Genomic DNA, 18,540 nt, shown 5'->3' with positions numbered 1-18,540 from the left:
TGTGTGTGTGTGTGTGTGTGTGTGTGTGTGTGCGCGCGCGCGCATGTGCGCATGCTTGTGCCACAGCCTGAGTGTGGAGGTCAGAAGACAACCTGTGGGATTCTGTTCTCTCCTTCTACTGTGTAAGTTCCAGGGATCAAACTCCTCAAGCTTGGTGCCTGTACCTTTATTCATTGAGTCATCTCGCTGGCTCTTGTTCTGCTTTCTGAGACAGGGTGTCATCGAGTAGCCTGGCTGGCCCTAAACCATCATTTTTTGCTTCCGCATTGATCTTCTTTGGCTCCCACATTTCCTTGTCTGTGGGCCAGGACCGCCTGTCCTGTCTACCCTGATCTCTGTCCCTGGGTAAAGCCCATGTTTTAGCCTCTCCTCCTTGACTTTCCAGCACTCAAGGGATCTGTCATTTGTATCTGTGCCCTGCAGAGTTATTCTGACATCAGTACTGTTTTTCAGGTATTGGCTATGGCAGGTGTCCAGGCAGCAGGGGGCGCTCAAGTCACAGTTTTGCCTCCATCCAAAGTAGTCCTATGCTCCAGATGTTGGAGAACTGTCATGTAGTGGGAGGAGGCCCTACAGGTAGTGGGTGCTTTGATATTATCTATAGACCCCACCACTCTCCCTGCTCACCATGGTCACAATTCCTAGCAAAGCATGCAAAACTCCAAGTGGGAGCCAGGACAGGACTTGAGGGAAGGCGCCTTCGTGACATTTAGTGGGTCTGGTTACTTCCACTGCAGCCTCCCCTGACCTGAGAGTCGGTGGTTGCAGAGTGTGTCACCTTCTCTAAGATGGCTCTGCAGACAGCTCAAAATAAACTCTTTTTTTAAAGTGTTTTAACCCATCCTTTCCTGATTCTCAGAGAATGTAGATTAGAACACTGCTTCGTTTGGTCTTCCACAGTCCTATCTTCTCTTCGTTTGTATGGGAAACTACTGTGGTTCTTTATTCGCTCAGATACACAGTTGGGGTTCTCCTTGCCTGGAGTATTTGCTCATTCAGTTCCTGTTCACTGGGGCCCCTTCCATTTCTACATACTGTTTAGCTCTGGGAGTACAGCAGCCAACAGAACCCGAGGGCAGGAGCAAGCTGTAGTGGTAGACAGGTAGACAAAAAAAATTGTCTAAATTCAAGTAACGCTGAATTTATGCTTATGATGTATTATTTTTTAGAAAGACATTATCCTGTAAATTAAAGGTGGTGGAGGGCAGAGCTGGGCCTGCTCTGGCAAAGTGAGAAAGGGTTGGAGGTAGTGAGGGTCATAGGCTATGCTCCCATGGTGCTGTCCAGTGGGTGATGCTTGGCTGAGAGTGGGAGGCTGGGGGAGCACCCTGCCTACACTAGAACTTTTAGAGCTCGCCTCCCGTGGGTTCTTAACTTCTGTTTGGTCTTGGTCTTTTGCTCACTTACAATGCTGTCATTGCTTTCCTCTTGTCCCCGTGGTTCTGTCCAGTCCCTTGTCCACATCCTGTGGACTCAAACCTCCTTTTTACCTTTGCTCTGGGGCAAAAGCATTGGTGAAGCAATTCCTGGGCTCTGTGGCACTTAGTGGGTGCTTCTTGTCTGACCAGGTGGTAGTATTCTGGGTACTCTAGGTTGAGTTTTCCACCTGACTCCATGGCTGGTGCCAAGTCCACATGCACTTGCTGGTCTGCCAGATGGTGACTTTTCAGTCTTCGCTGGGCTTCAGGTAGCTGTTGTGGGAAGTGACTGGCCTGGGCTGGAGAGTGGATAGTGACTCACTCACTCTGAGTTGGTGTCCAGTGCTTTCTGTTCACATCTCAATGTCTTGGTGAGGCCCTCCACTGCTGTTTTCCTGTCTTCTTGCCCCTGAGCTGGCCATAGGCTTTTGTCTGTGAGAACTGTGCTGGGCCAGGTGGCCCAGGCTTGACAATAATCCCACAGCCCTGGGAGTGGGCAGAAGGAAGGAAGGCACATGAGGCTCTGGCTACCACCACCGTTATCTGTCATCCTTGGGCCCTGATGTGGCAGGCAGCCAATCAGCCTTTCTCAGAGCACGAGTGGGTCAGGAAGCAGTAGGATGCACAATCCTGGGTGTTGGCCTTGCTCTCTTCAAGGCCTGTCCTCAGAAGAAACTACTCTCAGCCTTACTCATGACCTCATCGGCTACAGAGGCCAGGTGAGACAGTATGTACGAGAGGAGAGGATGTGACCTTAAGGCCCCAGGCTGGTTGTGTCTGAGCCATAGCATCCATACAGACAAGATCCCATTGTTTTATTCCCTTGTCATTCCTGACTGAACAACCTGGGATACAGGCCTTTTTGTTTGAGAGGGTAAAAGTAAACATCTAGCTTTCTGCAGGAGGCTCCTAAGTGTTATACAGCTGGTTTGCCTCCTAAGGTCCCAGCAGGCACATTAACCATTGCTTGGCACATATGCACGTTGATCACTCATAGATGTTTTTAGGGTCTGGAGGGCTTGTGGGCTAGGATGTGCTGTCCTCTGCACCTTTTCCAAAGCTATACATTAGTGCTAGGCCCTCAGACAATCGTCACTCTACTGCTGTAGGCCACTTAGATTCTTTGGCATAGAGACAGTTTCCAGTGCCCTATGGCTAGTTGCCATTGGATTCAAGGGACAGACCACAGTCTCTAGGCTCCTGACAGAGTAGATGTGGTTCTCCCTTTCAGCAAGGGGCAGCTCTGTAAGGGGAGGGTTAGGCTATCTGCATCATCTGTAGCTATGGGAGCCACTGCCCTAGTTGGCTTCTCCCCCTGTGTCCCCTGTAGGATATTATCATCCTTCACCTTTGCTGGGGGGTGAGGGGGAGACGAAGGTGGTGCATGTGAACCCTACACTTTGCTGCATTTACTGACTTTGTTCCTATGCTCATGACTGCAACTCCCCCAAAGCCGTTGGTCTAAGGAGACTTGAGCTTTTGCCAGTTCTCCTCCTGGCCAGCTTTCACTGTAGCTTCTACTTTGAAGGGAAGGCATTCAGCCCTTGATGTTGTCTTGTGGTCACACATCTCTCTCAAGGAAAAGCAAAGGTGAGTCTAGCCCTAGGGTTTCCATCTGGTGGCCTGATACAGACCCAAGGTGCATCACAGCCTAAGGGCCAAAGGCACTTCATTTGTAATTTCTGAGGCTGTCACTCCCTCACTCAAGGGTGATGGAGGACTGTGGGGCCTGCTTGGCCAAGCCACAAGGCCTGGAGGCACCGGATAAGCAGTTCACTGAGTCTCAGGAAAGTGGCAGGTAATTTTGCAGTGGGACCCAGGTTATAGCCCTATTTTCTTTTCCCCTTCTTGCTTCCACAAGGCAGGATCCATCAGGTTCACACACTCTTGGGTTGTTCATACTTGGGAAGCAAATGCAACCAATCGTGTATCACAGACGCTGCGTGGAGGTGGAGGGGTTTTTAGGAACATACTAGATCCTGCTGGCTGCCACGGAGGAAGCGCGTGCATATGGAGCAGGCTTATAATAGAATCAGCAGCAACTGTAATTAAGGTTGCAAACCATACCACGCCACTAAAACACAAATTCTTTGCAGCTGTTGTACTGAGAAATTACCCCATCAGCCAGTGTTGCTCTTCAGATTCTGTAGAGGAAATGCTTTAAAAATGATCTCACGGGGTGATTTATATATAAATGGCTCTTCTGTATGAGACGATCAAGATAGAGTCTGAGCCTCTGGCAGACCACAGCTTCCTCGGTGTCCTGTTGCTATGGGTGACGAAGGGAGCACATGGAACTGAAATGTCTGAACTTTTCTGACATGCACAGGCACGCTGCTGTGTCGGATGGGGTTTTAGATCCAGGTACCTGGCACGTTATGGACGTTTTCTTGTCTTAAGATGAATTTGGAAAAGGGGCTGTCAGATGATTCGGACGTTTTCATTGACCAGCAGGTAAGCTGTCCAGCTGCTGAGTGTTGTGTAAACGGAATGCTGTAAGAAAGTCTGGCGTCCAGGTCACTACTTCATCCTCACCTGTCTGGGAGTAGGAGCTGTGGGCTTTCCAGGTCCACAGTTTACACTTTGCAGTATGCACTTTGAGGCTGCTCTCCTTGGGTCATGGGATCCATAGGGTGAGTGTGCACTGAGGGCCACGGCCCCAGTGCAGGGCTGGGCTGGTTAGCGAGGACAGAGTGAGCTCCATGGGTGAGTGTGCGATGAGACCATGGCCGCAGTGCAGGGCTGTCTGTGTGGCTTCTTGGGACACTGGGTCCCCCGACCCCTTGTGAGCCTGCACTGCTTGTACCCTGTGAGCCTGTCTGAAAGCGTGAAACATTTTCTTTTAGTACCCATAGTGATTCTAACATCTCTTAAAGATGCTAGTCTATCAGATTTGTTGAAATGCTGAGTTTCAAGTGGATAAACATTAACACTTCTCTTCTTGTTAAATTGCTAGCTTGTAGCTCACATTTCAAAATATAACAAATTGGCTCTGGAGGAACATACAGACAACAACCAGATTTTAATGTTTGGTTATTATAGGAGTGTATGAAGTTAAATATGTAATAGCGTTTTGTTTTTGAAAGTTTGAGAGAAGACAAAAATGGCATTTTTCTTTTGTGCCGGTTTCGTGTTGATAGGAAGATAAAAATAAATTTAAGCTTATATAAAAGATTGTCATTAATTCCTGGATACTGATTTCAAATTTTTCCTTTCCTGGGAATAGCTTAATCTTTCTTCCTAACACCTAAGTCACACTTCCTGGAGGAGAAGCTGCTAGAATATCAGTGCCAGGTGTGGGTGTAGACTATCAGTGCATGGGAGGCTGGCCATACCCTTCCTTTTGCAGCAGGACCAGAAGGGGCCCTATGGGTGAGGGGTGAGTCTCCAGGGTGGAGCAGCTCCCACTGGGTCGAGTATGTGCAGATGACGTGGTTATGTTAGAAGTAGTGCAGCTCCCTGCTTCTTGTCATTTTCTTTCCCACTGGTCAGATGGCTAGCTGATTCATTCTGCTGGCCAGAGGCCGAGACAGGTGCCCCTAGTCCTTTGGTATCGGATGTAAGGTGGAGCGGGTGTTCTCAAACCCCCGATCCCAAGGGAATCTCTCTCTCCTCTGAGCCTCAGATTGCCTGTCTTTGAAATGGGGCCTCATAAGAATACTGCGGTTCTGTGTATAGGGCCTGTGCTCACTGCAGCCTTCTTAAAGTACAGATGTCTGTGCTTTCTTCGCCCCGAGGCAGGAAGTGCTTCAGCTTTCCTAGGTCCTGTGCAATGTCTTTCAGGGCTCACAGCAGTTAGACCCAGAGAGACAAGAGGTTCTCAGAGGCCAAAAACCCTGACCATGGTTTCCTCAAATTATGCAGCCTGGGAGCACATATGTGATAGACTGCATGAGCACATACATGTGTGGGAGCACTGCTGTGTTAGTTCTGGGCACTGGTGTGAGTCACTTGAGGAGAGAGAAAACAGGTAACATCTCCAATCTGCTCATACCCTTCTAGCCCCTCCCTTCTCCTGGGTGGTCTGTTGGGGTGGCTTTAGTGCCTGGAAGCATTTAAGGCCCCTTGTGGAGTGAGGTGACAGTCAACATGGCCACAAGTGGCATATCATCCTTCTTTCTTCCTTAGGTCTCAGATGTCAGGACCAGCAGGGTGGGCCATGTGGTCATCGTTGTAGGAGAGAGGACTAGGTTGTATCGGGGTATGCCTAATATTTGAAAATAAAAACTGGCCCTGTTAAGAAAGTGAGTGACTTTTCTTTCAGGGTTTGTGTGGCAGGCGAACTGTTTCTTTGGGGTGGTGAGTAGGACTTTAGTGGGTGACCTGTACAGGCTCCTGCTGGGAGCTCTGTTGACTACAGCTGGGACATGAGGGGAAGTAAATGAATAGCAAGGACGACGTGAGTAGACAAGGGGACTTGGACTGTGTGCCATGAGGTGTGGCTCATCCAGTGTCCAGAGTGCCCTCTGCCTCTTGTGTCTGGAACCTTCTGCCTTGTTCTCATACTGCATGTTCTATATGAGAAGAGACTAGGATTTTGTGAGGGCTATGACTGGTACAATGAGGGCAGCCAGGCTGGTGGCAGCTGGGGGACATGAGGAAGGGGTAGTCCAGCTTCTGGTGATGTGTTTGAGGTTGCCTCTGCCTGGCTATTGCTGAACACACACACACACACACACACACACACACACACACACACACACACACCCCACACCTTGAGTTTCTCTTTTAGCCAAATTAAATTCCTTTGCTCATCTCCCATGGACTAACTACCTATTGTAGGGCTCTGAAATGATGTCATGACCAAAGCTGAGCTTGGTAGACCCACAGTGTTCTGCACATCAGGGTGAAGCTAGTCGGTCGCTTGTAGGATTGAAAAAGGTAGGAACCGGGTTGGGGATTTAGCTCAGTGGTAGAGCGCTTGCCTAGCAAACGCAAGGCCCTGGGTTCAGTCCCCAGCTCCTAAAAATAGAAAAAAGAAAAAGGTAGGAACCAAGGAGCAGCTAGTACTTAAGACATGAGCATGTCGGGTTGGGGATTTAGCTCAGTGGTAGAGCGCTTGCCTAGCAAGCACAAGGCCCTGGGTTCGATCCCCAGCTCCGAAAAAAAAAAAAGACATGAGCATGTCACCTACATGCTTAACATATGCTCCACATAAACAACTTACTTACATTAGAAATTTAAGCAGTCCAAGTCATTTAGCCACACATGGCTAAATATCCATTGACATACTTTCCTAGCAGTAGAAAGTGAAATAAAAAGTGCGAAGCTGCCTTGAAGCACAGTTGAAAGAGTGCTGCTGACATGGGTCCAGGCTGTGGCCTGGCGTGGCCCACTAACGCTTGAGTCACAAGAATATACTTCTGCAAAGGCACATCCTCTCTGGATCCTGCACGTCCAGCCCCTCCACCATGAGAGGTGATGTCCCTAACTCTGTCTTTGTCAACACAGGCTTTGTTTCAGACCTTAAAACCGAGTCACCGTCACACTGCCAACCTCCACAGCCTTCACTGCCTGCCTGGGCCACAGAACCCTGGGGATCTCAGAGCCCCATCAGACTTGATTCATTTCCCGCCCCTATATCTGCTCCCTCAGCTCAGGGAAAGTTAGCCTCTTTCCTCTGACTCAGGCGCAGACAATCTGATCCTTTCCCATGAGCAGCTGTGAACTTGACCTTCAGACTCATACCCAAGGTCACGTGTTCTCACCTCCCCTTGCTTTTACCTTACTTTGAGTGCTGAGTCCGTGCTTGCAGACTATGGGCCTTTGGCGGCTCTCTGTACAGGGAGTTCCCTGAAAGGCTCTGTGGGCTAGGTTTCTGTGTTCAGTTCTATAAGAAGGGCCTGCACCTCAGGCATAGGTGGTCAGTGTGTGAGTGTGAACATTCTCGGCATGTGTTTCTCTGCACACTGCCCGTCCTGCTTGTGTCTCACAATTACCAGAGCCCAGGGTGGTGCCTAGACACAGCGGAGGCTGCTGGGAGAGGGATGGAGGTTTGCCTGCCTTGCAGTAGGAGGCACCAGGACAGAGGACAAGGTGGTGTTCCCATTAAACATCTCGGCAGGAAACCATTTCAGTCAAATGTGGCACTGAGTGTGTTTGTGTGGTGCTTGCCGTGTGGCACCTTGCCACACAGTGCATGTGTGGACTGGGTGCATCTCAGAGTCTTCCGAGGTTTCACAGCAGTGAAAGAAATGTAGATATGAGACTCTGTGAGAGATATTCTCCTTAGTTTCCCTGACCCCCATGTCTTTTGATTATTGAAAACAGAAAAGTTCCTAACAATCTCAATCTTTCCCTGTCTCTCTCTCTCTCTCCCTCCCTGCTCCATTCTTCACTGTTCCAAGTGCCCTCCATATACTAAGTCTTTTTCTCCCTGAGGTACTGTTTGTTGAAAGCTCTAAGCAGAAATACTGAGAACATTCCCCTCTGCCTTGACATCTGCTTTGGTTCTTAGGTCACAAAGTTCTTTCTTGTCAACTTCTAGGTGTGCACCTGATATGTTCTTCTACCGTGTTCTAGGACATTTTCTCCAGCTGTCCCTTTATTTAAAAAAATTACTGTATTGTGTTTATTCAAGTATGTACTGTGCGTGAGCCCATCAAGAAATGGTAGGCTTCGGGTCGTAGCTACAAATACTGTGTTTAGATGCAGGAAGGGATCATAACCAAAATATATGAGAAACTCAAACAGCTCAGTACCAAGAAGAAAAAAATCAAAACAAAATATTTTTGCTTACAAGCTGGGTGTATTAGCCAAGCCTTTAATCCCGATGCTCTAGATGCAGAGGCAGAAGCAAGCAAATCTCTGTGAGCTTGAGACTTGTCTGGTCTACGTAGTGTCTTCCAGGCCAGCCAGGGCTGCATAGTGAGACCCTGTCTCAGAAAAAGAAAAGAACTAGAATTCTTTTTGCAACATAGCAGAAGAGCTGGTTTTCTGAATACCACGTGCAGACCATGTCATATGTGCCCTTCATCGGGGAGGTGAGAACACAGAGTGGGGCTACCTCTCGCCTGCCCTCACAATGTTAAAGGGCAGAGATTAGGGCGAGGGTGGGAGAACCGACATCCTGGCTCCCTGTTGGTGGGATGGCACTCCGTGCAGCCAGAGACGAACGGTGTAGTTTCCTTGGAAACTTAAGCCTGAGACAGCACCCCTGCTATGCCCACTGCAGCATTATCCACAGCAAAGGCACAGACACAAGCCAAGTACCTGCTGATCCCTAGGGATGCTGCAAAAAAGAAAATGCTGTGTATGATGCCTATGTGTTCTGCCTTTCAAAGCAGATGCTGCCATTTGTGGCCACATAGAGCAGAACATCTTATGTCGATTTATGTATGTCAGACAGAAAGAGGAATCCTCCATGGTCTCCCTGGCATGGCGGAATCTCAGAGGGCAAGGTCCTGAATCAGAATAGAGCACTGGCTGCCAGGACTAGAAGTGGTGGCAGGGAGACATCAGATCAGTAAAGTGCTGTGAACCCAGGGATGCCCATACTCATTGACGTGGGCCCACACTTGGGTGGTTGAGAGTAGATTGCCACACAGATACCTTGTAAGATGAGGATATGCTATCTTGGTTATAGCTATCATGTGGTGAGTATGTAATCAAAACACTATGCTGTGCACTTTAGATATTCATGCATGGTCTTTACCTGTACCAGAAAGCTGCAGCCACCACCCTACAGGCACAGCCAACTGATGTCAGTCCTATATGGAGTTTGTCTTTTCTCATGTTTACAATGGAAGTGACACGCCTGTGACAGTACTGTGGAAACCACTTGCATTGTTTGCGGTGGCACTGATAACAGGCGTTCAGTTTCTCACCACAGGTGACTGTGCCTCTCACATTTAGCCCAGTGTCCTCCTTCACATGCCCTCAGGAGTATGATGTACACCTCTGGTTATTCTGGCTCCTCCTGACCTCCCTCCTTTGGGAACACAGGCCAGCCCAATCAGGTCCTGGCAACACAGTCTGACTGCTGTGCTGAGCCCATGTTATGAATTCTCCGTCCTTTCACTGCCTTAGGAGGTAAATGATGTGGAAATTACAATGTAAAAAGTCACATTGGACTGCAGGTGACTGGTTGAGCGCTGTGCCAGCATCCTTTGGGACTGTTAGTGATCTCAAGGAAGAGAGGAGTGAGCTGGGGTTCCCATTGCCTCCTCAGCCTCCCTTACACGAAGCTCCCCAAACACGATGCCTGCCCTCCCTCCCTGCACCATTCCTTTCTCTGTGGTTTGTTTCATGGTTGTTGATCACCCTGTCCAGACCTTTCTAGGGTGTGAAACTGATGCTGTTTCTACTGCTCCTTTTAAAAAATGATTCATTCATGTGTATTTTGTATGTATGAATGTTTGTCTATGTGTATGTCTGTGTACCACAACATGTGTGCCTTTGGCCTGTGGAGATCAGAAGATGCCCTGAAACTGAAGTTGCAAATGGCTGTAAAGCACTTTGTGGGTGTTTACCCTGGTCTTCTGGAAGAGCAGCCAGTGCTCTTTTAACTGCTGAGCCATTACTCCAGCTCCTGTTTCTCCTGACTCTTGCCTGTGTAGGCCTCCCTTGTTTATGGCAGAGTTTGTGCTCTGGTGTTGGACATAAAAGGGCTCTTGAAGGTTCAGTCACACTATTACCTCCCAAAGTGCTGTATCCTTTATCTGCCCCAAGATAGCCTTCTTGAGGACTGTGCCAAATGAATGGAGCATCTCAGATGAGAGAGAGAGTAGGTGACAGCACCGTGGCCAGGCTCACCCAGGGCTGCCCCACTAGTGGCCATGGCTTTTATTAACTGCTCTCAGTCCCCTGCCTATCTCCTCTTTCTTGAACTCTGGCTTTGTAATAGTAATGTATTAAGAAGTACACTTGTCTCTGTGCTGCCCTTTTCTTGCAAATTTAAAACTGTTTTAAAAATTGAAAGCTTACCTTTACAAAAAGTGTCCCTTGAACTTAGCCTAGTGCATTGTCAGACAAATGCTGTGCTGTGCTCATCCCCCCCCCCGACTTTCCACCATCTTTTCACTGTCTGTCTTTGGCTTCCAGGCCCCTCCCCATTCCTAGACCTCCAGGCCTCCCTATCTGTGGGCTCCACTGTGTTTCCTGGTATTTGTCAGTCTGCTATGATTCCAGGGCCTGTGTTTGTCTTGAGTGACACAAGGTGAAACCTTATGAGGTTTACACTCTTAGGATTGACAGGTTTTCTGAATGTGCACAATAGCATGGATCATCCTCACAGTCCCCAGGAAGAGCTGGCTTTGGTACCTTTCAGCCTTACACTGTGGTGGCAGAGGACCTGCCAAGGCAAGACCTGTGAAAGAGGCCAGTGTATAGGCCAGTGTATAGCCTGCTTATTGATGGCCAGCCAATTGAACGTTAAATGGCTATGGGGCTAAGAGGTGGCTTGGCACTTTAGAGCAGTGGCTGCTCTTCCAGAGGACAGGGGTTCAATACCCAGCATCCACAAAGTAGATTACACTTGTCTGTAACTCCAGTTCCAGGGTTATAGATAATCTGATGACCTCTTCTGGCCTATAAGGGTGCCAGTCACACAGGTGGTCACAGACGTACAGGCAGGCAAAATGACCATCTACATAAGTAAAATTTTTAAGTTAATTGGATGTATCTCGTTGGTGGCTAGGGAACCCGGATTCTCTAGACCTGGTTGTTTTATGGGTCCAGACCCCATCACCGGTTGTAATAGTCATAGTAGTAACTCTCTATGTGTCATGACAGGTCATGGGTGGAGCCTAGACATCAAGGTTAACCAGTTGAGTTCTTCAGCATGTATCATACCAGGGAAGTGATAGGGGCCCTTCAAGATCAGCCAAGGTGGATGGAGATATGGGGTGTAGAGTCAGACAGGAAGTGCACAAATCTAATAGTCCTGATGGATTGTAAGCATGTTCTTTGACTTCCCTGGGGAGGGTGGCTAGTTTATGGACATTGGTTCTAGGTGGTCCAGTTGACTACCTCTGGACTATCTGTTGGACCCCACCTGATTAGACTGTCTTTCTTACCTACATGCCTCCGAAGACCCAGATCTGATGAGAGCCAGGCTTCGCTCACTCTGCCTGCCTCACCCTGCACCTTAGAAGCCCTGTGAGCGGACACCTGAGCACCGTGGCAAAAAGTGGCAGACAAAATGGGGAGACAAAGCCTGGGGTACGAGGGCGGGAAGCTTTCTGTAGGGCCAGCTACAGCCCAGGCCACAGAGGGGACATCTTGGCATGCTGCAGACATAAAAGCAATGGCACTGGATCTACTGGGCACCACATACCTTTTCTGAGCCATCTTGGTGCTCTAGTGCCCTACCTGCTCTCAGAGAGGCCAGGACCCTAGCCATAGGCCACACTGGCCCCTCCATACTCCAACAACCAGGTCTCTCTGCTGACCCTGGGATGCCTGCCTTCTCTTCTAGCTTCCTTTCTCTCCTGAGCCACTTACCACCTGCTTGACCAATAGCAAGCATCCAAATGGGCCTAGCCTGAGCTCCCTCAGAGACCTCTTGACAGCTTTATTCCCAGAGCCTTCTTGCACAGCAGTTCTTAATATGTTCCCCCACCCCACCCCCAACCCCCACAAAACTCTTTCAATCCACACCCCCCTCCTAGCCACTCCCAGGGTTTGAGGTGGCCACTCTCCTGCTTTGGGTGTGTGTGGTTAGAGACACACACACTTCCTACCCTGCCTTCTCACAGCCTAGGTACCACTCTGGGTAGGAGTAACACTGGTGGGTATACAGCACCTGAGCTGAACAGTGTCTGGTATTGGCAAGCCCCTGCCCTGCAGGGTGCCCCCACTGGAAATCAGCTGTTATCACAGGGGCTGTTAATAAGACTTTGATGTCAGACATGCTGGGATTTGTTCTTTTCAAGTGAAAATGACGGCAACTTCCTCTTACTGGGAGTCACCAGCTGGGGCGGAGTTGGAGCCCCAAGGCTTGACTCACTGTCTGCTTCTCACAGTGCCTACCTGGGTAGCTGGGAGCTTCCCAGGACCTTTGGGTTGTGTTCTCCATGGAGGAAGTGAAGTGCTGTTCCCTCAGTCTTGTCATGAGATGTAATTAACTCATGTCTCTCTCCTTTTTTTTTCAGTCTGCAACTGTGTCTGATGGTGGTAAGTCATATATATTTTATTACTTTTATTGCCATTTTCAAATTGTGAACATATATTTGCCATTTAGTGTACTCGGGAAAGATGTTTTCTCTGCCTTTCCCTCGTGGGAGTGCTTCAGTTGGAGTTGGGCTGAGGAAGCTAGCTTCTTGGTGGCCTAGGCATGTGTTTGTCTAACATAGCTATAGAGGTTCTGGTAGCCAGCACTGGCAGTATGCTGGGCTGCAGTACACGCTCCTGCACGTCTGTGATCAACAAGCAAAAACATGCTTGCTGATCTCTTGTACAACCAGCTTCCAAACAGGCAAGTTCAGGTCTCAAAGCTCTTGCTGAATTTGGGCCATTCTTGACGTTTCCTTTTAAGAAAAACATAGCAGATGAACTGTATGTGGGATGAAGAAGAATCCAACCCTTTCTTTTGTCTTTAAGGAATTTTGTGTACATGGCTCTTTCACTGGGGCTGTCCAGGAAGAAAAAATCGCTAGCCAGGTCTCACTCCATTTCTCTGACATTGTTCCTGGTTTTCATTTAGTGATTAAAAACCAAAACCAAAAACCCAACACCGTCTAAAACTACATGGAGAGTTTCATCCTGACGCTCCTCATGTGTCTAGTAGCATTCAGAGAACTTGGTATAGTCTCCAGAAACTTCTGTTGTCTCTCCTCATAATCGCCCACCTCACGCTGGTGCCCACCTTTCTCCCACAGGAAGGGGCAGGGAGAGCCTCTGGCATTAGGGAGGAGTGGGGCCCAGTAGTTCTGTTGGGGTCACCCCGTGGGAATGGAGGGAAATCCAGCTTGAATTACAAACCTGCTCATGCTGGAATGCAGACCACAGGGAGCCTGGGCACGGGAGTTAGAAGCATGTATTTTAGAATAAAGGGGGTTATATTTCCTGTGTTATGTACAATAATGATCATGTCATTTAATCTGTCTTAAGCTAGAAGCAGGAAAAGCTTCTTTACTGCAAGAAAAGAAGCAGGACGTGCCGCCAGCCTGGGCGAAAAGCATAGGCTCACAGCCTTGGTTCCTGTTTTTCTCTCTGTTTATTCTTGTGGGAAATCCATAGATTCGAGAGTCCATAATCCATCAGTTTAGTTATATATAATATTTCTATTGACATCCCAGATTTCTTTTCTGTTGTTAGGAGTTGGGGAAGCCACCTCCTTCCTATCCCCCAGCATCTTATCAAGTTGTCCCTCTAGGTTTCAGAAGCTCCCTTCTGAGGGTGGGAAGCCCCTGGCTCCCAACCCCCACTGTGCCTTTCTGAGGAAGTGCTGTCCTGGCCAGGTGATTCCCCTGTCCCTGGGGGCTTTCCGCCCTCTGTCCCCTCCTCCTCTACCTCAGATCCCATCCCAGAGCTGTGTCCTGTTCTTTCAAGGTGGACCTGCTATGGCAAGAGGAATTTCAGCAACCCAGCTAGACAGCCAGTTATGCTCTATTTAGTCACTTTTCCTCATTTTATTATTTTTCTGCTCTGCGTTCCTTTTCTGATTACAAGATGAAGATGAGGACTTTGTGACTTGGTCCGTGTGTTAGTCCGGGAGGCCAGCTGTGCCGTTGCCACATTGCTACAGCAGTGACTGCCTCCCTAGTGGAGGTCCCTGGGGCTCAGACCTGAAGAAGAGACTTTGCCCCTCAACTACTGATTCAGCTAAGACCTTCCCTTTCCGCAGGCACCAGGAACCCCCAACCCCCGTGCTCAGGCACCTGTAGAGAAGGGCTAGGCAGAAGCTCAAATGTTTCCACATAGAGATAGTTTATAGACTTTGTCAGTAGTAGACAGGTTCCCACACGGAGCCTGGGAACCACAGCACTCCACTGCTTCTGTGGAAAAATGTGCCCCAAGTGCAGGCAGGGTGAGGGCCAGCTCAACACTGCTCAGTTACAGCTGCAGCTGCCTCCTCACCCAGCCTGGGCTATGGTTACTAGGAAATCTAGTACTCTTCACAAGTGTCCGGCATCCAGCGAACCATGCCCTTGACATGCACTGACTCCTTTGCTGTCATACCAGGTCATATGTAACATTTGATAATGTGTGTTTCTACCATGCTGTTTTAGGGAAGTTGGGTGGTGCCGCTTATGACTACACTTACTCAGCGGGAAAGGGCTTAAGGCCACTATTGCACCACAGTCTGCATGCTGGCCTTCTGTGGAAGGCAAACCGTACCTCGGACAGCAGATCCTGCTTAGAGAAGGGGTATCCCTAGCATTCAGAGACTTTCTGATGATTCGCTTTGTTGGAAACCTGTCCAAACAGAAAACAAGGTTAACCTGAAAGGTTGAAAATGTGCAAACCAAGTGTAGGCTAGGGATGTAGCTCAGGCTAGAGCCCTTACCCAGCATGCATGAGCCCAGGGGTTTTATCCCAACTTTAGGGAAGTAGAAGGGAAGGTGAGAAAGAGGGAGGAAGAGGAGAGGAGTCATAAATGTGAGAGTCCCACTGTTGATGCTGGTGCTGGAAGGAGCCTTCCACCCAGACACAGGCTTGGCTTTCACACTGTCATCGGTGGTACCTCACCAGTATGCTCCCACAGTGCTCCACCTCTGTGTTCCTGCAGTGATCTATCTTGGCATCACCTCTGTGCTCTCCTGGAGCTCTTTAACTTCATACTAGCAGCTGGGCCAGGGTCTCGCCTCCCACCATACTCCTTTGTATGGAGTATGGGTACACCACCTTCTGCTGCTTGGGGACATTTAGGTGTGCCTTTCCCACTAAAAGTTCAGTAGTTCTGGTGTGAGGGCAAACTGACTGCGGGCAGACTGTTAGACGTTACCACCAGTTTTAGCGTGCAGACAGCTTGAAAGCCCCTGGGAACAGGGCATTTACAGAGCTTAGAGAGGAGTCTGAAAAGTGTGAGAAAGAAATGGGACCAACAGGATGATCTTGTCACAAAGACAGTAGCCTCCTGTGGCCTCTTGCCTGGGTTGGGGGCAGAGCCCCATTCTTTCTATGGAAAGATTCACCTGTCTCTGACTATTCCCACGCCTTGGTAAAGTAGACAGTCACAAGGCTCTTTAAACCAACTCCTGAAAAGTGCCTTCACACACACACACTGACAGGAGTGGAGGGGTGGCGGGGAGAGAAATAAAGAATTAAAGTATGCCATAAGAAATATATTGGAGGAATTAGACCGTCATTCTGGCATAGTCAGACTGTAGCAGTGAGACATCAATGCCTGGGTGTGTATTTGGCATCTCTGTAACACCTAAGTTCTCTATGTTGTCCAGGTTCTCCTGGAATCTGCCATTCCCCATGTCCTCCTGACAGACCCTTCAATTCTGTAACTCCCCTGCCCCATCACATTCATCAACCCTTTATGTAGACAGGGGGTTCTGCCTCCCCTAGCCTTGCAGTGGCCTCCTCCCCTCCCCGACTGTGCCTGTCCTCTGCAGTCTCTCATAGGGCAGTAGTTGTGGTATGTACACACTTCACCTGAGCACAGTGCACTGTTGTCCCAAACCACCCTCTAGTGACCCTGAAGTGACCCTCCAGCATACCAGGTCTCTCAGCCTCCCACTGTACTCTGGAGGAAGGAACTTGAGGGAAGAGAGTTTTGGGCCAAGGCTATCCTTAGCTTACTGTGCCTTGTGGGTGTGGGGCTGTAGGTACTGGAACACTGGACTAGGCTGGGCCCTGTAGATCCTTGTCTGCACTCTTGACTGACCTAACACTTGCCTGAGTGCTGATCTAGGTCCCTAGGCCAGTTGCTAGACTCTATCCTGGCGACATGAGCAGATATGTTGAGGACTAGCATGCCTGCTGAGGGTGGTGGGAGACATCTTTGTTCCATGTTTTTGTCTCTTATGACCTGTGCTAGGTGCCTGTGGGATTCGCCAGGTCTGCTTAGCCTCTCTCCTTCTGAAGCACCAACAGATCCTCCCTGAGGATGTGGGGCTGTGGGTACTGGCCCTGAGGAGACTGCTAGGCCTGTTAGTTTAGTTTGTACTGTCTCCAGCTTTGGAGGACTGCTACCTCTCAAACAACTGTGAAAACTTGCCCTCACTTTTTGGTGTTCTGAGAGTGACTGCCCTTCTGCCCCTTACCCTGGCATTTCTTAACTGATCAGCCTCACCCTAAGCCGTGGGATGAAGGTCCAGGGCTGCACTCAGGGAAGCCATCTTCCCGTTGGTCCAGCCTGCCAGCGTCTTCTGTCCTACAGAAGTGGCTGCCCCAATCCATGTCACTGGTGTGATGGACTGACATGAGTGATGCTGTTCCGTGGTGAAGGGCCGCTGTTACCAGTAGAATTTGGAGTTAGGCCACATTCCCTTTCAGCATTCGGAGCCTTGCAGTCGTGAAGGCACTTGGCAGGTGAATCCATGCTCTGTGAGACTGCAGATGAGGGATCGAGAAGCTCCGTGGTGCCTCAGGTACAGTGCAGCAGGACTGCGGTCTGTGGTGCTACAGCCTCCTCTAGTGCTCTTCGGAGCTGCTCAGGAACTAGCGGGACGGGAATGCTACTTTGTAGCATGTGGGGTGAGAGCAGGTGTGTGAACCAGAGCCTTTTATTTGGCTCAGTAGTTCACATTTTTTATGGCTTTTTTGGATTTAAAACTCAAATGCCAGTCAGACTGTAGACTGTTGGGGAAGCAGACAGACCTCGTTTCTGCCAAGATGCCTCCCAACACACTCATTTCTTTCTGGTTTTACAAGACATTTGGAAGGAGTTTTTATTAGTAACTATGTTGTGAATTTTTTTTTCAAGCAAAGTTCAAAAGTAATAAAGCCAGTGACTCCTTCCTCCCCTCCCTCCCTCCCAGCTCCCTCCTCTCTCTCCATGTGGAACTGTGGGTGTATTGGCTTCAGAACTTGTCTCTAGTACATTGGAGTGGGCATGGGGTCCCCTTGGTTCCCCTTAGTTCCCCTCTTGTCTTCAGAGGCTCACCTGTGGTGGCTATGCACCCTCCCTAAGCAAGGGAATGTGTTCGTTAGACTCTTAGAGAACAAGACTCCAGCCCGGCTGTGAGACTCAGGACGGTAGAGTCAAAGACACGATGCCCAGGGCTTCCAGTTCCTGTCCCAGCTCCTGTCTTGGGGGAGCTGACATAGTGTGCTCACTTGCAAAGCCTTTGCTATGCGTGCCCGTGGCTTGTGCTCTTCTGTGTGCTGTGTTGGGGTGCTCTCCTCCCTGCCACCCCCCTTAGCTCTATAGATCCTTTGGCTGGAGAACTGCTTAACAGGACAAAGACATAAACGTCTTAAGCCCACACCTGAGAGGATCTTTCCACACATGAGAGGCAGAAGTAGGGACAACAAAGAGCAGCATTCTGTGACAGCGGAGCAAGGGGACTGACTCCAGATCAGTCCGGCACTTCCTGGGAATGTTGCTCAGAGATGTGGTGAGGCAGGAATGCAGTCGTCCCAGAGTTAGTTTCCTGGGTGTTCTGCAGTACCAGTTTCTGTGTCAGTTGACTGAGGTGTTTTCCAGCCTTGGCATATGAAGGATACCCCTCCTGAAAGAGTCTTTATGTTCATGGCTTGATGGAGTCCCTCCAGGGATTCTTGCAAGAACTGGTTGGATCTGGAACTTCCCCAGACTTATGCAAGGGCTGGCAGCCTTCATCCTGTAGCTCCAAACCATCCCATGCAACCTCCTAGGCTTCATCTTGACCATGTGCTGCTTAGAATAAATAGTGAGATGTTCCTGGTGTCCCCAGCTTCCTCCCACCAATTGTGTCTGGACTGCACGCTCCAGCCCCTTGGCTTTCTCTAGTTCGAATCTGTCTCCAGCTCAATGAAGTGTCACCTGTGGGGACCCTCCTCTGCTGTAGTTCCCAATATGCCTTCTGGCAAATAGGGTGACCTAAGCATGTATGTTCTTGATGGCTTTCCTATCGGGAATGACAGTCTTAGGGTGACAGTGGTCCAGCTTTCAAGGGTCATTGCTATACACATTTAGTGTAATTTCCTAGTGACAAGTGGCAGTAGGGATCCAGTCACAGCCAGCCCATCACAACCAACATTGTGATCACAATGCTTTCACTTTCTAGTGTTGGACCATGATGTG

At 49.4% G+C, this 18,540-nt stretch overlaps 1 protein-coding gene across 11 annotated transcripts in view; it reads left to right on the top strand.

Moving 5' to 3' along the window:
• The window catches only part of Rgs12 (regulator of G-protein signaling 12), a 108,077-nt gene that overhangs the window by 56,096 nt on the left and 33,441 nt on the right, over positions 1 to 18,540 (top strand). For 9 of the 11 annotated variants that reach the window (XM_039092337.2, XM_006251351.5, XM_006251352.5 and 6 more), the window contains one exon: positions 12,512 to 12,533. In XM_039092337.2, the coding sequence (XP_038948265.1) occupies positions 12,512 to 12,533 (22 nt within the window). Of the gene's footprint in view, positions 1 to 3,747; positions 3,873 to 11,556; positions 11,580 to 12,511; positions 12,534 to 18,540 lie in introns of those variants that run through there. The other 2 variants (XM_008770351.4, XM_063273512.1) reach the window with 2 other exon arrangements.

This window comes from Rattus norvegicus, chromosome 14 (genome assembly GCF_036323735.1).
Source record: "Rattus norvegicus strain BN/NHsdMcwi chromosome 14, GRCr8, whole genome shotgun sequence".
Taxonomy (NCBI): domain Eukaryota; kingdom Metazoa; phylum Chordata; class Mammalia; order Rodentia; family Muridae; genus Rattus; species Rattus norvegicus.
Note: the sequence above shows the minus strand (reverse complement) of the source record. Positions and strands in the feature narration are given on the sequence as shown.